Below are 16,402 nucleotides of genomic sequence, written 5' to 3' on the forward strand. Positions count from 1 at the left end.
AGCCTCTGGATCGTACACTGGCCCCAGTTAGAAGTTTTTTAAAAAACTAAGTTACATTAGGTAGTTAAACATCCACAAATACTGGTATCTAATCAAATGAAAATATCCTGGCTTTGGTATGGCTACTGAAATATGGAAACTGTTCAAGAGGACACTGGCTTAGGGAGAAAAGGAGTTGGAGAAATATACAAAACCCCCAAAAGGAGGTAAAATAAATACTAGGACACGTGGATAGCAAACACTGTGTACTTGTGGCAGATGCCTCAAGCTGAACAAATGTATGAACAGGTTCTTGATCAGAATTACACACATCCAAGTTCTTCATCAGAAACACACACATACAGGTTCTTGATCAGAAGTGTCTGGACCAACCTTTATCAAAGTCACTTTACAGAAAATAGTTGAATTTGGGAACTCATCTGTACCCTGGGTCTAGTGAGAGACAAAACTTTTAGAATAAGAATGGCCAGCTGGGCTAAAAGCCAGCCCCCTCTTATTATAGGAGTCACAAAGTCTGTTCCCCATCACAAAAGTTCCTCCAGCTCCTAACGAATGGGCTCTTCCACTCCCGCTCACTGCAGGGGCATCTGAGAGGTTGAAATGCTGATTTTTCATCTCTGGAGTAACTAAGTAAAAAACTAATAAATCTTCTGGGATCAGGAACATACTTTACTGTGCTGTATGTCACGTCTAAATCACATTTTCCTTCATTTTCAGTAGATCATGATTTTAAGAGTTGTGAGAACACTGAGGGGCAAAAGGCAGTGATGGGGCCAAGACCATGCCTCCCCATGGCCTCAACACCCTCAAATTTACAGAAGAGAAAAGGCCAAAGCATCCAGATACTGGTCTTCAAATAGTTACTTAACAAAAACACAAAGGTGCCACCAGGCAAGGCAGGGGAAAAGGCAACTTGCCGCTCAATGCTGAATCCCCAACAGTTATCAATACAATCCTTTCCCAAAAAAAGCAAATTCTGGTGTACTGTTAGGAAGGTAAGTTAATACAATCATTAAAACAAACAAAAAAACTCTTTGATGGCAGCACATACTAAATACATCTAAATAATTTCCATCACAGGGCACTAGATGACAACCAGTACCTGCTATTACGGGATGTTACACACACCACAATGACAATTCAAGCAAGAGAGAAACCCCAAACAGCCAAGGCTGCCAAGAAGAAACAAAACGTGAAGCCCCTCTTTACTGTGGACTTGGTTCACTGAAGTCAACATTCTAATAATGGGAGGTCCTGGGGGCAGAGAACAAACACCAAAGGCCCAGGCAACTTTTGATGAACAGCACTCTTTATCCTGTTTTTAAATGAGACCCCATCACCAGAATAAAAAAATTAAAAAAATAGATTATAAATTAAAACAAAAATATATCTGTACAAGTCTTTACTCCGAGTCAGTAAGGTTTGGTCTCTGTCGAAGGCAGGACTTTGGAGGTGATTTACCTGTCATCACAGCCCCATGACTTGCGACTTGTGTTGGGGTGTGTACATCGAGAGACAACACAAAGGGAATCACTTGAGACCAAGGGAACTACGTACAAAGGTTTCCTAGGACATGTCAAGTCTACTAATTGCCCACAGAGATGCTAACACATGCTCTAACCCCCAAAACTTGGTAAACATCGTAAGGTGGCAACTAGAATACAAAAAAACCCCATGACCCAACAAGTCATTTCTCTCATTGTAGGAATGAGGAAAAGGTGCAAGGAGTGAAGGGGAGGCTGTTTCATCAGAATTCATTAGGAAGAGTGCGTTTAGCGACAGCCTTCTGTCCTCAACCTGGGCCAGAACTCCAGGAGGCTGTGAGTGCCGACAGCAAGGTTCCATGGGTTTGGAATGGCCAATGTGCAATAATGGGATCAGTGACAAGAGTGCAATTTGAATTATGAGTGAGAGTCTGTACATAACTGCAGACTTTCACTCATCAATCTCCCTCCCAAACTTTGATACATAACCCAATAATCAGCCTGTGGCAGGTCTCTTCACCTACCGGCAACAGGGAAAATTAGTTGCAAATGAAACGATCTGAAATGACCACTTGTTTCCAGCTCGAGCTAGAACAACTGTGTGTAAATAAACCACTTGTGCATTAAATAACATTTAAAATATGGTATCTTCAGCACATTATGAATATGAAATGCCCCCTCCCCCCAGCCCCAATTACTTCAGCGCACACAGTCCCTCAGGCAAATTTTTCTGTCGTTCAGCCAGTGGAGTGGATGGCATACGCCAGATGTTCCACAAGGCATTTATTTCTCTGAGAAGGCTGAGAGCCAGCAGAATTAATCTTCTTCTGCTAGGACCTCTGCCCCAAGCTTCTGGGGAAACACTGAATTAGGCTCCACAAGGGAAGTAGGTACATGATCCACTAATCAGATTCAAAACATGAAAATCCATTGTTGAGTGTATCCCTTCCCGCTCCTCTTCATGGTAGAAAGACCTAAAGATAATCAATTAAAAAAAAATGTCCCTTCAAACTCAAAGGAAGCTTTGGGGGGAAAAAAACCACAAAGCCAAAAAAAATAAACAAATAAGTAAGTTAAATTCCCAATGCGCCTGAAAGTAAAATCGTCTTATGGTGACGGATGACTGGAAGAAGTCGAGGCAATAAAGAATGAAACAAAGATGGGAGCGACTGGCCACGAAAGTGCCTTGCAGAATCCACAACAGTGTTCTCCATTGTCCAAGGCCAAGGAGCAATTCCCAAGTTAAAAACTTTCTATTAGGAAGAAAACAACAAAACCAAAAACCACTTCAGAAAAAGGGTCAAGGGAAGTAGCGCACTGTAGAAAGTCAAGCCGCTGACCTCCGGCGGATCACAAAGAGCCCACGCTGAAGCTGGCCCAAGTAAATCCTCATCTTGGTGCTGTCACTGGTCTTTCTCACCCAGATCTGCAGAGAAGGAAAGAGAGAGGCTAAGAATGAGGAGTAAGTCTTCCAGAGCACAAAAATATTTGCATAAGTTAGGTGTGGGCACAAAACTGGCAACCTCTTCCTGTCAATTTGCAAGGACTTCGAAAGTACCTCCTTGACCTTTGGCCCTCCTAAAGGCACACCTCCAGTGTAGACAGTAGACATCAACCTTGAACTCATTTCTTCCAGCCATCTCTCTTACACCTTTAAGAAAATGGAGCCCTATACTCAGCGTCAGCCTGTGGACTGAAGGATCCCGGGTTCGATTCCAGTCAAGGGTACATGATCCCCAGTAGGAGGTGTGCAGGAGGCAGCCGATCGATGATTCTCTCATCAGTGATGTTTCTCTCTCCCCCTCCCCATCCCTCTCTCTAAAATCAATAAAAATATATTTATTTTTTTTAAAAAGAAAGAAAATGGAAAGCACAATGATACTGTGTTCCATTTGGCTTTGACCTTAAGGGCTCTTTTTGATTTCGTTTGACTACAGAGTTAACATTCAAGATAGATTCATCAATATACACTTTCAATCAAATTAGGAAATATTTTGACAGTCCTTCCCTCCAGACCATATCGTTTTCCCACAGAGGAAATAGCAGGTTTTGCGTTTCACAGGCAGACACATTCTTCTGTAGAACTGAGAATGAACCCTGCAGCAGGGGTCTGCCCGAGCTGACAAGTGCACTCAATAAGGACGGAAGGAGAGCTGGCACACCTGATCAAGGGGCTACTGTGGGCCAGACACTGCTGGTCAAGTTGAGCCTCCTCCGCCTCAGAACCTCCACCCAACCCTCTGCAATGAAGTAAGTACTAGCATCGCCCCCCTTTTATAGAACAGCAAGGCTCAGTCATGTGTCCTATGTGAACCCTGGCATCTGACATCAAAGTCCTTGCTCTTCTCCACTAACCCAGCCCTTGACTCTTTTCATCATTCTCTCGTGTGTTTAATCAACATACAATTAGATGGAGCCAAAAGCATTAAACTTTTTTTTAATCTGCATCACATATATACAAGTACAAGTTTACGGATATATCTTCTCCCTCCCCTGCTTAGTTTTCAGATTTTAAAAAGTTTATTCTCAGTTTCCTCTCAGTTTCTTTACTGCAGGGGTCCTCAAACTTTTTAAACAGGGGGCCAGTTCACTGTCCCTCAGACCGTTGGAGGGCCGGACTATAGTTTAAAAAAAACTATGAACAAATTCCTATGCACACTGCACGTATCTTATTTTTTAGTAAAAAAACAAAACGGGAACAAATACAATATTTGTATTTGCATGTGGCCCGCGGGCCGTAGTTTGAGGACCCCTGCTTTACTGTGATTATTTAGCAACAGACTTTATTTTTAAACCAGTGTGTTGAACTTTAAAGTTAAAAGCCTCACATGAAGCTGAATCTCTAAGGAACCAATTTCAACTAAAAACCGACCCCAAGGAGAGCTGAACTGGGAAGTCACCAACATGTTTAGATGTGCCCAACAAATCTGTACAAAGTAAAGTTATGCAAAGGCCAAGTAGCTCCACTGCCACTTAGGATGTGACCGTAAACATGAGCTGGAATACTTCCAAGAAGTGAGAAATATTTTCCTGTTCCCAGAGTTGCGTGCCTCTGATGCACTGAGGCGTCTCCCTTCCAGGAGATATGTCTCAATGTCACTGTTTCCTTGTCAGACCTCATTGACACTCTATTATGTCAAAGGGTGACAATCTTCAACACAGAGACAGAAAAATCTAACTTGCATTTCTATTTTCCTGAAAAATTTTGAAGAGTCAGAGAGAACAGTGCACTACATCTGAAGTCAGGTTTAGGTTCTAGGAGACCACACGCTAGGTATAGCAGTGCACACGGCCATGCGCAAAACTCCGCTGTGAAATGACAACACTTGCTGAGCAGCAGATGCTATCTATTAGATCGCCCGTTCTGGTTTTGAGTTGGCTTGAAGTGAAACACAGATCCTGAGTCCAGAGAAGAACGACATTCATTTATCTGGAAGGCTCTCCCTAACTTCTAAGTAAACAATCATTGTGCAAACTAGTCACATTTAAGGGCATTTTCAATTCAGGAAGCTGGGAGAATAGAAGAGGCTTAAGTTATTTCATAATCCAGTTTCATTAGATTTGCTTGCACTGGCACAAATAAGTTACAGAGGGTAGACACATAAAAATCAATTTTGCTGCAGACATCCTTGGACTGATAAAAGATGGAGCCAATCAGCTATTAAAGTTTAAAACTTTTTTTAACTACTAACAGGTTACACATTGCTGACATCCTCCTAATGAAGGGCCATTCGGAGAACTCACAGGCCAGACATATCATCCTTGAGCATAAGCCTCTGAGATAACTTTACAACCAGTCCCCATCCTACAGCGGTGATGGGGGGAGACCAACACCTAATGGCACGAGCCTGGAAGCTCATTGTTCAGAGGCACAACAGGACATGTCAGATGGGGATAACAGCAGGCAAGGAGTAGTGTGTGGGTCGGATCAGACCAGCACCCATTTATTGAGCACTTACTGTGTGCCAGACCCTGTGCCAGATGTCTCGATACAACCTCACAGCACGAAACAAATCTATCAGTACACATAAACATTCTAGAGAAAGAACAAAGATGGAGTATGCTCCACAGGCAGGTTCCATTCTCAGTGGATGGTTACCTTAAAAAAGCAGCAGGGTTTGAAAGCACAGAAATCACACAGACTTGCCTTTTGTTCATTCCTGTTGTCTAACTAGTGGTTCCCAACTCAATTACTGCACAGGTAGTGCAGATACCACAAGGAATACACTATCTGCATATACCGCAGTCAAGCAAAGTAAGGAACCTCCAAAGGTGATTTTGCCTATTGTAGTTTCTGCCTGAAAGCACTAAATTTAGACTCTAACCCACATATAACCCATGATCCCACTGTACTTTCTCAGTGGCCCTCCCACTGCAGGTTGTCACCTTTTGCTTTCCTAAAGGGTGAGGGAGTTTGGTCCCTACCTCATTGGCTCCGACAGAGCTGATCACACAGCTCAGTTTCTGGTTGTCCTTTGACTCCAGATAGATGGCTTGGCTCTTGTGGTACCTGCCAAAAACAGGACACAAGTTTATTCCTTTAACCACTTTATTGAAGTATGACTGAAATATAAAGAGCTGTACACATTTATGAGTTTGGGGATAAGTATACACCCGTGAAATCATATCACCATCAAGGCCATAGACATACAGGTGTGGACAAAAGTCGGTTTACAGTTGTAAGCGAAACTCGGTTTATTTTGCATTACTATTTATTACTATTAAGCTGCATTTGCCCACCCATGTATATATCACCTCCCAAAGTTTCCTCCTGCCCTCTTTATTATGATTATTATTTTTTTGTGGGGGTTTTTGTGGTAAGAACACTCAACATAAGATCTGCCCACTTGAAAAATTTTAGGTATAAAATACAGTACTGTTAAAGGCACAGATATTTTTAGGAAGAAAGGAAGGAAATATCACCAGAATAAAAAATGTAATTAAAGGAGACTTAATTGATATTTGAGGAAGAGTCTGGATTTCAGATATAATTTAAAGGCTTCCATCCTTAGATTAGATGATGACCTCCTAATCTTCTAAATTTAACTTATATTCCTTGGTCCCTTTGCAGTCAGGGAAGGGGAGGGCAAGAAAAGGGCTAGGAAATTAACTCTGTATTTGTTTGTTTTTTAAATATATTTTTTTATTGATTTCAAAGAGGAAGGGAGAGGGAGGGATAGAAACATTAAAGATGAGAGAGAATCATCGATCTGTTGCCTCCTGCATGCACCACACTGGGCATGCGCCCTGACCAGGAATCAAACCGTGACGTGTTTTATAGGTCAACGCTCAACCACTGAGCCATGCCCCACGCCGAGCTGTATTTACTTTTTTATTTGGACTATATGACCTCGTTCAAAAAGTAAATTATAATTTTTCAAGTAAAACTTGGTTTCACCCCAAAACATTAAAGGCTGGGTAGATAAAACAATAGAAGGGCTTGAAAAACTGGTTTGTTATTTTGTATTTGTCCAAATAAATCATCAACAAGAAGGAAGGCCAAATTCAGCCTTTACTTTGGTCACTCATTCCACAAACACTCACGACTCACTCACTGTGTACTCTATGTTGGAGGCTGGTGGCAGACAGTGAACAAGGCAACAAGGTCCCTGATGCCATGGAACTTCCAATGCAATGGCAGCAAAGGAGATTAAGTCATCCCAACTGACCAGCACTCACTAGGTGATGTGCACCAGAGTATCTAACATGGCCGGTCAGTCAGGACAGTTGCTTTGAATGTAGTAGACATGACAGACACTCCCCTTTCAGCCTCTATATCTATTCCCCTAGCCTATAGTGAAGGACCACCTTCGACTTCTACAACTTCAGGGAGAAGACCGAGGGTGAAAATGAGGAAGCCAGGGAAAAAGCCCAGTGGGACAATAGCAGCTGCCACAGGATGAAGGAGCAGCTGCTGGATTACAAAAGCAACTAAATTGCTACTGGCAGCCCTGGCCTGGGCCAGTCCCTGTTCAGTCAAGAACATCACGGTTGGTTCATCCTGGCCACACAGATCTGGCTTAACAGACCCACTAACTCAAGTAAGTTCCACCAAAACCAAAATGCATCTCCCGACACAGCACTGCTTCTTACCATTATTTCCATAAGAGAAGCAGACTATTTTGCTGGGATAATAAAGTAATCTACTGCCAAGACATTACAGTAAAGGATGTACTTCACTCCCACAATCAGCTTTTTCCAATCTAGGCTCTAAGCACTCTTTAACCTACTACTTAGGAGCTGAAAACTCAGGTTTCAATCGACTTCCTGAAAACACTGTTAAAAGAAATTGAATCATAAATGCAATTAGAACAGCAAGAGTGGTTTAGATCCAGCTTCAAAGTGGCTTTTGGCCAGAGATTAATTGGTAAACTGGGTTAGGGTCCTTCATTATGCTGAATACGTAATATCGCAAGGTTTGACTTGCAGTGTGCATGAGGAAACTCAAACTCAAGTTTCCCTCCCCCATCTAATCCAACTGCCCTGTATAAATGGTTAGAATAAAAATATAGAGGGGAGGACATTCACAGTTATTCTATAGGGACTGTGATTTATTAGAGTTAAAAACACAAGATAATAGGCACCTAGCCTCAAGTCATTCTGATACTACTTTCTAAATACTTTAATAAAGCAAAGTCATGGATGTGGTGCAGAAGTATATTACTAGTGTGGAAACATGCTAAATAGAGGAAAATAACTATGTCCATATGTTCCTGTGTTTGTAACAAAACATATGCATATTACTCATGTATCAGACACTCAGAAAAAACTGGTTAATTTATATATTAAAATGTATATTAAAATTTTATAAAACATAAAATTTAAACTAAGAATGGTATTCCTTTTATTGCACAGTTTTCTTTTTTCTAAAATAAACAGGTGTTACTTATATTAAAAAGTAAGTAATATTTTCCTAAGTCATGGTACTGGACAATACCCAAATAAGAAAGATGGGGTAAAAAGAAAATTTAATGTCACAAATTTTATCCTAATGTCTGTTAAAGACACGTTAACTCTGGGAGACTATTCAAACGATTCTCCTGAGATGTGCTCAGAGGCCAAACCCCAACACACCTGACTGGCTTAAAAGTGAACATCAGGAGTAAACAATGCAATCCAGCCTTTTAGCCCTGAGATGTGGTCTGGGAGTTAAGTATCTGGCCACCTCCCCAGTGTGCCTGCTCTGGAATCACCAAATACATAGTGGTGGCTTAAATGCCCACTATTGGTCACTATTTGCTCCAACTGGCCAGCCCACTTCCAACCCAACTGATTCCCTGAAGCAGAGTTTCTGGGACCTCCAGGAGATACTTATGTGCCACATCATAATGGCCTTGGGGAACCATTATCCCTGGATATCAAATCTATTAAAACATCTGAATTCTATGGGAAAAAAAAAAATGCTCATGTAGGGGGTGGGGTATTTTTAAGATGAAACCAAAAGTACATGACAACCTTAAAACACAAATTTACTTTCCAATTTCTAAAGACTAATAAAAGAACAGAAAGAAACTCAAAATATACTTAGACATAAAAAATGTTCAAAAGCAACATCAATCGAGCTACATTAGTAAAAATGTACATTATCATTTTTTTGCCAATTAGCCCATTTTACAAGCTACAACTCATCTCTGCTGAAAAAAATACCTTAAATAGCCTCAGAGGACAAGCCCCAAATGTCAAGCTAACTTTATTACTAATGGAAATTCTGACCTGGGAATCCCTACAATTAAGCTCTTAAAGCTTTGCCACTACTGTTAAACCCAGTGAACTAGAATCACCACTACTATTATGGAAGAAAGCAATTTCTTTAGAAGGTGGGTCAAAAAGTGGGGCACGGAGGAGGTAGAATTTAATTTTGTATCCTACTGGGAATCCTCACATTAAGGTTTCACTTCAAAAGAAAAGACCATGTCACAGCTACAGTACCTCCAAGAGCCCTAATTCTAGTTGGAAATATTCACTGTTGTAACAGTGTTTTGTGTCAGCTGAAAGCTGGAGGGTTAAATCCACTCAAGCGAGTGGGTGACTTCATTTCTGATTCACATTAGCAGCCCCAGATTTAATGTGAGGAGAGAATCAACAGTCTGCCAGCACCAGCAGTTAGTTATTTTAAAGTATCAGCTACTTTCACAGTACTTCCTAAGAAGGGTCATTAGTCCAAATCAAAATGTGAGGAAAACTTACAGCAGGATATAAAATGCCTTAAACGCAGTATGTATAAGACCAAGGCAAAGGGAAGATGCTTATCTTTCAAAACGAAATGTAGCTTGATAAGTGTTCTTGCCAAGATGGGAAGCCCGAATCACACTCATTTTGCTGAAGTCATTTAAAACTCAATGAAACATGTTTTGCCAGAAGTACTTTCGCCAAAATACTCCACACCATTGGAAAGAACATAAAGTGATTCAGTTGACCTCTCAGCCACAGGCCATGATGCTGAAAAAAGAAAGAAAAATGGCAGCCTCCAACTGACAGGGAGACAAAAGGCAAAGAGCAGAGCCTGGTGAGACATGAGAAGCCGGTTCTGTAAACGTGGCGGCCAGGAATCCCATGAACACCTTCTGAATACAGAAGGGAGGGACCTGCTCAAACAAATGTTTGAACTGTGACTGCCAAGGCCAAATAAGAGAAGCACACAGAATACAAAAGAACACAACAGTCTCAATATGTAACAGGAGAATAAAAGCAGCTTTAAATTCACTGAAAAAGTAAGATCCTCCCAGAGTTTATTTTAAAATTTTCTGGAGCCATTGTGAGAAAGACTGAAATTCCTTCAAAATGCTTAGGAGGTCTAACACAGCAAACCTGACCACTCTTTACATCACGAAACACCAGTCACTGTAGGTCCTTTCTTTATAAAAACGAGAATTTTATTTTACAGCATTTTTAAGACTTGTCTGATAAAGTAGAAGGAGTAAGCCTTAGAAAGAGGAAGATCTGAAGCAACACAATTACAAAATGAACATTATTTGAAAGATCACATGGCTTTAGGACTCACAGATCCATAAAAATGTTAGTGATAAACCTCATCATTTTTGAAGATGTTTCTTATGTGTGGGCTAGATCTTTAAAGGTTATTTGGTTTTCATTATTTGAAACATTTTTCATCGTATTTTGCCTCCAGTGTATTAAGCTGTTAGGGCCTGCCACCTAGTGGTGGTATGTTCTGGTAAGCAATAATAAGAAGATACAAGATTGCAAAAAAATTGCCAAATGAGAAGGGCAGGAGACACTAAGATCAAGCTTACAGATAGAGCTAGCCCTCATCATCCACTGGGTAATTAACCCACTATAACTAATAAGTGGAACTTATTTATTTTAAGCATGACCAGATCACTAAGCATTTCTGCCAAGTTAGGGAGTACAATATTATTAAGGTAACTAACACAATGTTGGGGTTTTTTCTTTAAGAAGCTAAAAAAATTCTAAGAAGCCATTACTCAAATTTTGGAACCTTCCATTAAATAAATATATTGAATCTCAAAAGGTGATTATATACACATTATAAATAGAGCATGCAATAACCCAGGAAAACATCCAGCATATAACCAAGTAGAAAGGCAGAAGAATGCAAGTATGTGTCTACCATGCTATATAATAAAAGGCTAATATGCAAATTGACCAAACAGCAGAACAACTGGTCACTATGACACTCACTGATCACCAGGAGGCAGACGCTCAACACAGGAGCTGCCCCCATTCAGCCGGAAGCTGAGCTCACAGCTGGCGAGCGCAGTGGTGGTGGTGGGAGCCCCTCCCACCTCCGCGGCAGCACTAAGGATGTCCAACTACCAGCTTAGGAGCAGGCCTAAGCCATCAGTTAGACATCCCCCGAGGGCTCCCGGACTTGAAGTGGGTGCAGGCTGGGCTGAGGGGCCCCCCTCCCACCCCCCCGCCCCAAGTGCATGAATTTCATGCACTGGGCCTCTAATGATTTAATAAACTGAGTAAGAGTATGGCACATATGGACAATGAATAAAGGAATATATCAAAATTAAAGAGCTGTGAAAAGGTGGCAGAATCCAGGGTGACTTAATATCTAGCAGAATGCCCAGTTATAGAGAAGACAGTAAATGTTTGCTGAATGAGTAAATGTATGAACTTTTGAGGTTCTTTCATATTATTTTGCCTTCTTGTTCCCAGTGGAAATATTGGTGGTGTGAAGGTTTCCACCAGTCTTCAATCTAAACTAGCAATGTTTTAAAACACAATTCCCCCAAGAATGTTTCCTAGAACACTCATGCAGCAGGATGACACAGGCGAAAGGGTCCCTCACCAAATAAATAACCTCTGCTAACATCTTAGAAATTCACAGTGTGCATCAGCATAAACCCAGTCTACAGGGACATCACAGAAGATGTAAGGCTGCAAATTCTAGTATACTAGCAGCAGCATGGAGAGAGAAAGGAGGGCCACCATCAGAACACCACGTTCTGAAAAAACACAGCCTTCAAAGATCTAACAAGTAGCATCACCCAAATGACTCCTGATACACGTTTAAATGTTATTCCACTTTTAGTACTATGTAAGTTAAGCAGCAGCCATGCTCTAAAACAACAACTGTAGATAGGTCCAGCTCTCTTTCCAAATGGTTCTTCTGAGATTCTTATGAGTAATCTGTGTTTTTCCACAACATACCTACCATCTTTTATCATAGTACAATTTGCCATCTTCTATCCGGGCTTCAAATCTCTGGGCTGGAGACTCAGCTGGTGTGGCAGGCAAGTGTTCGGGAGAAGAGGGGGATGCTGGAGGAACCAAAAAAATATTTCAATGACTAAGCATGTAACAAACATGTGAGTCCGCCAGCTAACATGCTTTAATTGAAATGCTATTAAAAGGTACTAATAATCATAATCATCAAGTCCTTACAGTTGTAATAAATGGGAATCCAATAAAATTCTTGTATAGTACATCTTATGATCCTCAAAGCAAACCTGTGAGGTAAGCAAGGAGAAGATTAACCCCACTGAACAGAGGAGAAACCTGAGGCTCAGGCAGGCTAAGGGATTTGCCCAAGGTCACTTAGAGTAAAACTAAAATCCCAGCGATCCACCTGAAGCCCAAAGGGCAAAATTAGATAAATCCTCTTAAATCTATAAAAAATGAAATAATTTCTAGAAATATTTATTACTAGGTGGAGCAAGTCAAGCAAAGACAGTGCTAGTACCTTCGGTGGGTTCAAATGATCTAATACACACACTTTACTCAAAGAAACTCAAAGAACCCCTTTTCCCCATCATGCCTTCAGACCCTCTCTGTGGACCTCAGGAGGAAATGACTTAAAAATAAAGAAGACTCTTGTTTTCTTCCCCAGGATATGGTGAGTAGAGGGGTGTGTGAGTAATCACAGCACTTAAACAAAACAAAACAAAAGCCTTGCCAGTTCAGAGTTCCCTCTAACAGCCCAGCACTGACTCGAGTGCTGCTCTGGAAGGAACCACGTGAACACGGGGCCAGCCTCTTCTATGGCTGGAACTGGGGGCAGCTGCGAGTTCTGACCAGAGCCAGTTCCTGAAAAGCACTGCAACAGCAGTGGCTAGTACTTAACTCCACAAAGCAAGTCATACTGACGTCCCCTTCTGGTTTCATTTTCAGAAATGGATGTGTACTTAAATATTATAGCTGATGCCCACACAGAAAGAAAACCGTTACCAATCAATCAAATGTCTCTTTTACAATACATTTAAAGGAAAAGACAAACATAACTTGAACATAGCAGGGTTAAAAAAAAAATCAGGGAGGGTGCACTTAAGGTTCCCTTCAGTTTTCATGATTCCCTTACTAAATGTCAGTGCCAGTTTTATAAAAGAATTCACCACCGCCCCCTCCCCCCACCCCGCCCATCTTAGACAAATGATGAACACTTTATTTTTGAAAATGGCAACAATTCCTTGTCAAGTATTCACATGCTTCTCCAAAAACATGATAAAAAACTGCACAAATGCCAATAATGTCATGCACTTACCTGGTCTCTTGGGTGACTTAAGCTGTAGAAAGAACAACAAAAAATCTTAGAGAAAATCACTTCAGATGCAACTTACAGTGTCAAAGGTATCAAATTGATTTAACAAGTAACATGTGAACAAAGTAAAGCTGAAAACCATATCAAACCTAAGCTTTCAAATAAATCAAATAAATCAAAACTGTACCTTATTTAATGTTCGCAGATCCTCCATGATCTGTTCATCCGTTAACAAGTAATTTAGCTGGGGTGTTGAGAGTTAAAGAAATGTGTCTGAAAAGCATGGTTTCCAAGCAAACAGAATTCAACAAAATGAAACCAGTATTTTAGTTTACAAAGTGTGATTATGTAACATGACATTTTTTTTTTAATATATTTTATTGATTTTTTACAGAGAGGAAGGTAGAGACATAGAGTTAGAAACATCGATGAGAGAGAAACATCGATCAGCTGCCTCCTGCACATCTCCTACTGGGGATGTGCCCGCAACCCAGGTACATGCCCTTGACCAGAATCGAACCTGGGACCTTTCAGTCCGCAGGCCGACGCTCTATCCACTGAGCCAAACCGGTTTCGGCATGACATTTTTAAAATGATAGTTTCTCTATTGGAAGTTTTTGATTCTCCTACTAAATGTCATGGCACCAGGTATACAGAAGAATTCATACCCCCATCTTACAAACTTCAGTGATGCAAAGGTGGAATGAGCATCAACAGGTACTACAATAATAGTGCGCACAGCACACAATAGAAGAACTTCATCCTGAACTTATCAAGTGCATTTGTTCCAAAGATCTGAAGGCTTCACATTCATACTTGGGGTTAATCTTCCCTTGCAAGTTACATTCTCAGTTGTAAAGAGAAAGGAACCTGAAGTTGTGCCCTTTCCTGATGACAAATAACTGAACCATTTTATGCAAATGGCTATTAGATCCTCAAGAGGATGGAAACAATACTTCCCCACACGTCCTCTTCCCATTCCCATTTTTATGATTAAAGGGGCTTCCTTCTGACTGACTGAAATCTCACTTGCTTTAATTTCACAAGTTTGCAATCCAGGGATACAGATAACTGAGGTAGAAAAGCCAGCTATCACTGTCCTCATTTTATAAGTAAAAAAAATTAATGCACTTGAAATTTTCAGTTGCTCCTCAATCTCCAAGTATTAAAACCAGGTTGAACCTCCAACACAAAGTACCTTTCAAAATAACTCTCTCTATAAATCCCAAATGCAGTACCAATTAAGGACTCTGATCATAAAATAGCCAAACCCTGCTTTCCAATCTCATCCAGTATGACTTTTTTCTGTAGGACAATAGCCATGTGTATTCTACCAAATGGATAAGCAAAGGATTCGATCATCTTAAAGAGGGAAAAGTGATCCAGGCTTGATGCAAATGGATATCAGGAGCAGGTTTTCTCCTCTTGTCTGGAATGGGGACAGGGTCATTTGGTCGCCTCCGCAACTTCCTGGTCATGATGGGTTTCACTTCCATAGAATCTGTGCCAAGAATGGAATGGGTAAATCTATCCAATCCCCACTGAAGTCAGTGAAAATTTCCGTAATGTAAGAATACCTGCCCCGTAGCCACCCAATCACACAGTTTTACTGGTGATGTCTGGTCCACACATGGCCCAACCCAGACACCCATGTCAGACTTCAGAGAGAAGGTCATGCTTAGAAGATTCAGACCGGCTGACCTAAGTAAGTGTACATCCCTCTCAGAAATGCAGCCCAGCCCTGCTGTCTACTATTGTAACCGCTTCAGGAATCTCTCCAGCACCCTGAAAACCAGGGATTTTCCTCCTCTTCCCTCAAATTTAAAGAGGCCACAGAGTCGCAGGCTCTTGGGATTAGAAGGAACTCTGGGTCATCTCTGTGTACTAACTCCTGCTGTTCCCACGGAGGGTGGGTGAACTGAAGCTCACTGGTATAAAAGGCTCTTTTAGAGGCCAGTGGCCTCGGTGCCAACAATTTTATATGAGATCTTCATTTACAAACACGAACTCTGTATTTTATTTAATAACCTTTTGTAGCTACTTGACTATCACGAATGATACAATGAAGGCTCATAATAAAGGCCTCTTTTCATTCTTCTTGGCTTTTCTCTGCTAAGTCTGATACTGGTTGCTGACTTCCTCGCCTTAAAATCTCTCCTCCCCAGCCACTGCCACACAAATCTCTCCTCTCCTGACTGTGTCTCTGAGGTCCTTTCCGCTGGCCTGCCCCTTTTAAACTGTGATCTCTGGAGTCCAGTCAGTCTCAGCCTGTTTTCCCAAGGAATCTCTGACCATCAACTCCAGCTCCACCCACCCTTCTGAAAGGCCACCTATAGCCTACACCACCATACACTCTCCAGGCTCCAAACCAACCCATTTCCTCTTGTTTCACCTCCCAAGGCTGCTGCTTCTCCTGTGTCTCAGGGGCATCGCATCTACTCATTCTTCCAAGCCAAAACAAAATCTGCCATTTATGACTTGTCTTCCTTAATCCAGGTATCAAATCCAGCTGATAATAGCAAGTCTGCCTTTTAACTACCTCTCAGCTCCAACCCCTCATCATGTCATCTCCCTCAGAGTGATCTTCCTACGACACAAATCAGATCGTTTTGCACCTCACTCAAATATTTTAATGGCTCCTTACTCTCTACAGAATAAAAGCCATGCCTCATTTCTGGTCTTTTCCCTTTTTCTTTATTCACACAAACCCTGTGTGTGAGCTTTCAGCTATTTTGTTACCCAAAGGTACCTTACTTCTTTGCCTACAAGACTGCACGCTGTCCTCTCTGCCTAGCCTCCTCTTTTCTGCCCAGTAATCTATACAACATCCCTCTATGACCACTTCCACAGACAGTAACCAGAGCATTTGTACAAATCTCTACTGCCATGTGCCAAAAGTATGGGACATTTCCCTCCAACAGATGCTTAAATTCCACCCCAGCATGGAATC

General features: G+C 41.4%; 1 protein-coding gene across 1 annotated transcript in view; it reads right to left on the reverse strand.

Annotated features, from left to right (window-relative positions):
• Window positions 1–232: 232 nt before the first annotated feature.
• The window catches only part of SUDS3 (SDS3 homolog, SIN3A corepressor complex component), a 35,557-nt gene continuing 19,387 nt past the window's right edge, over window positions 233–16,402 (reverse strand). The window contains exons 7-12 of the mRNA XM_006096561.3: window positions 14,858–14,953; window positions 13,640–13,701; window positions 13,456–13,477; window positions 12,130–12,235; window positions 5,910–5,994; window positions 233–2,910 (exon numbers count right to left, since the gene is read on the reverse strand). Of these exons, the coding sequence (XP_006096623.2) occupies window positions 2,812–2,910; window positions 5,910–5,994; window positions 12,130–12,235; window positions 13,456–13,477; window positions 13,640–13,701; window positions 14,858–14,953 (470 nt within the window). The 3' untranslated portion in view covers window positions 233–2,811. The remainder of the gene's footprint in view (window positions 2,911–5,909; window positions 5,995–12,129; window positions 12,236–13,455; window positions 13,478–13,639; window positions 13,702–14,857; window positions 14,954–16,402) is intronic.

Source organism: Myotis lucifugus, unplaced genomic scaffold, assembly GCF_000147115.1.
Source record: "Myotis lucifugus unplaced genomic scaffold, Myoluc2.0 scaffold_181, whole genome shotgun sequence".
Lineage (NCBI taxonomy): Eukaryota > Metazoa > Chordata > Mammalia > Chiroptera > Vespertilionidae > Myotis > Myotis lucifugus.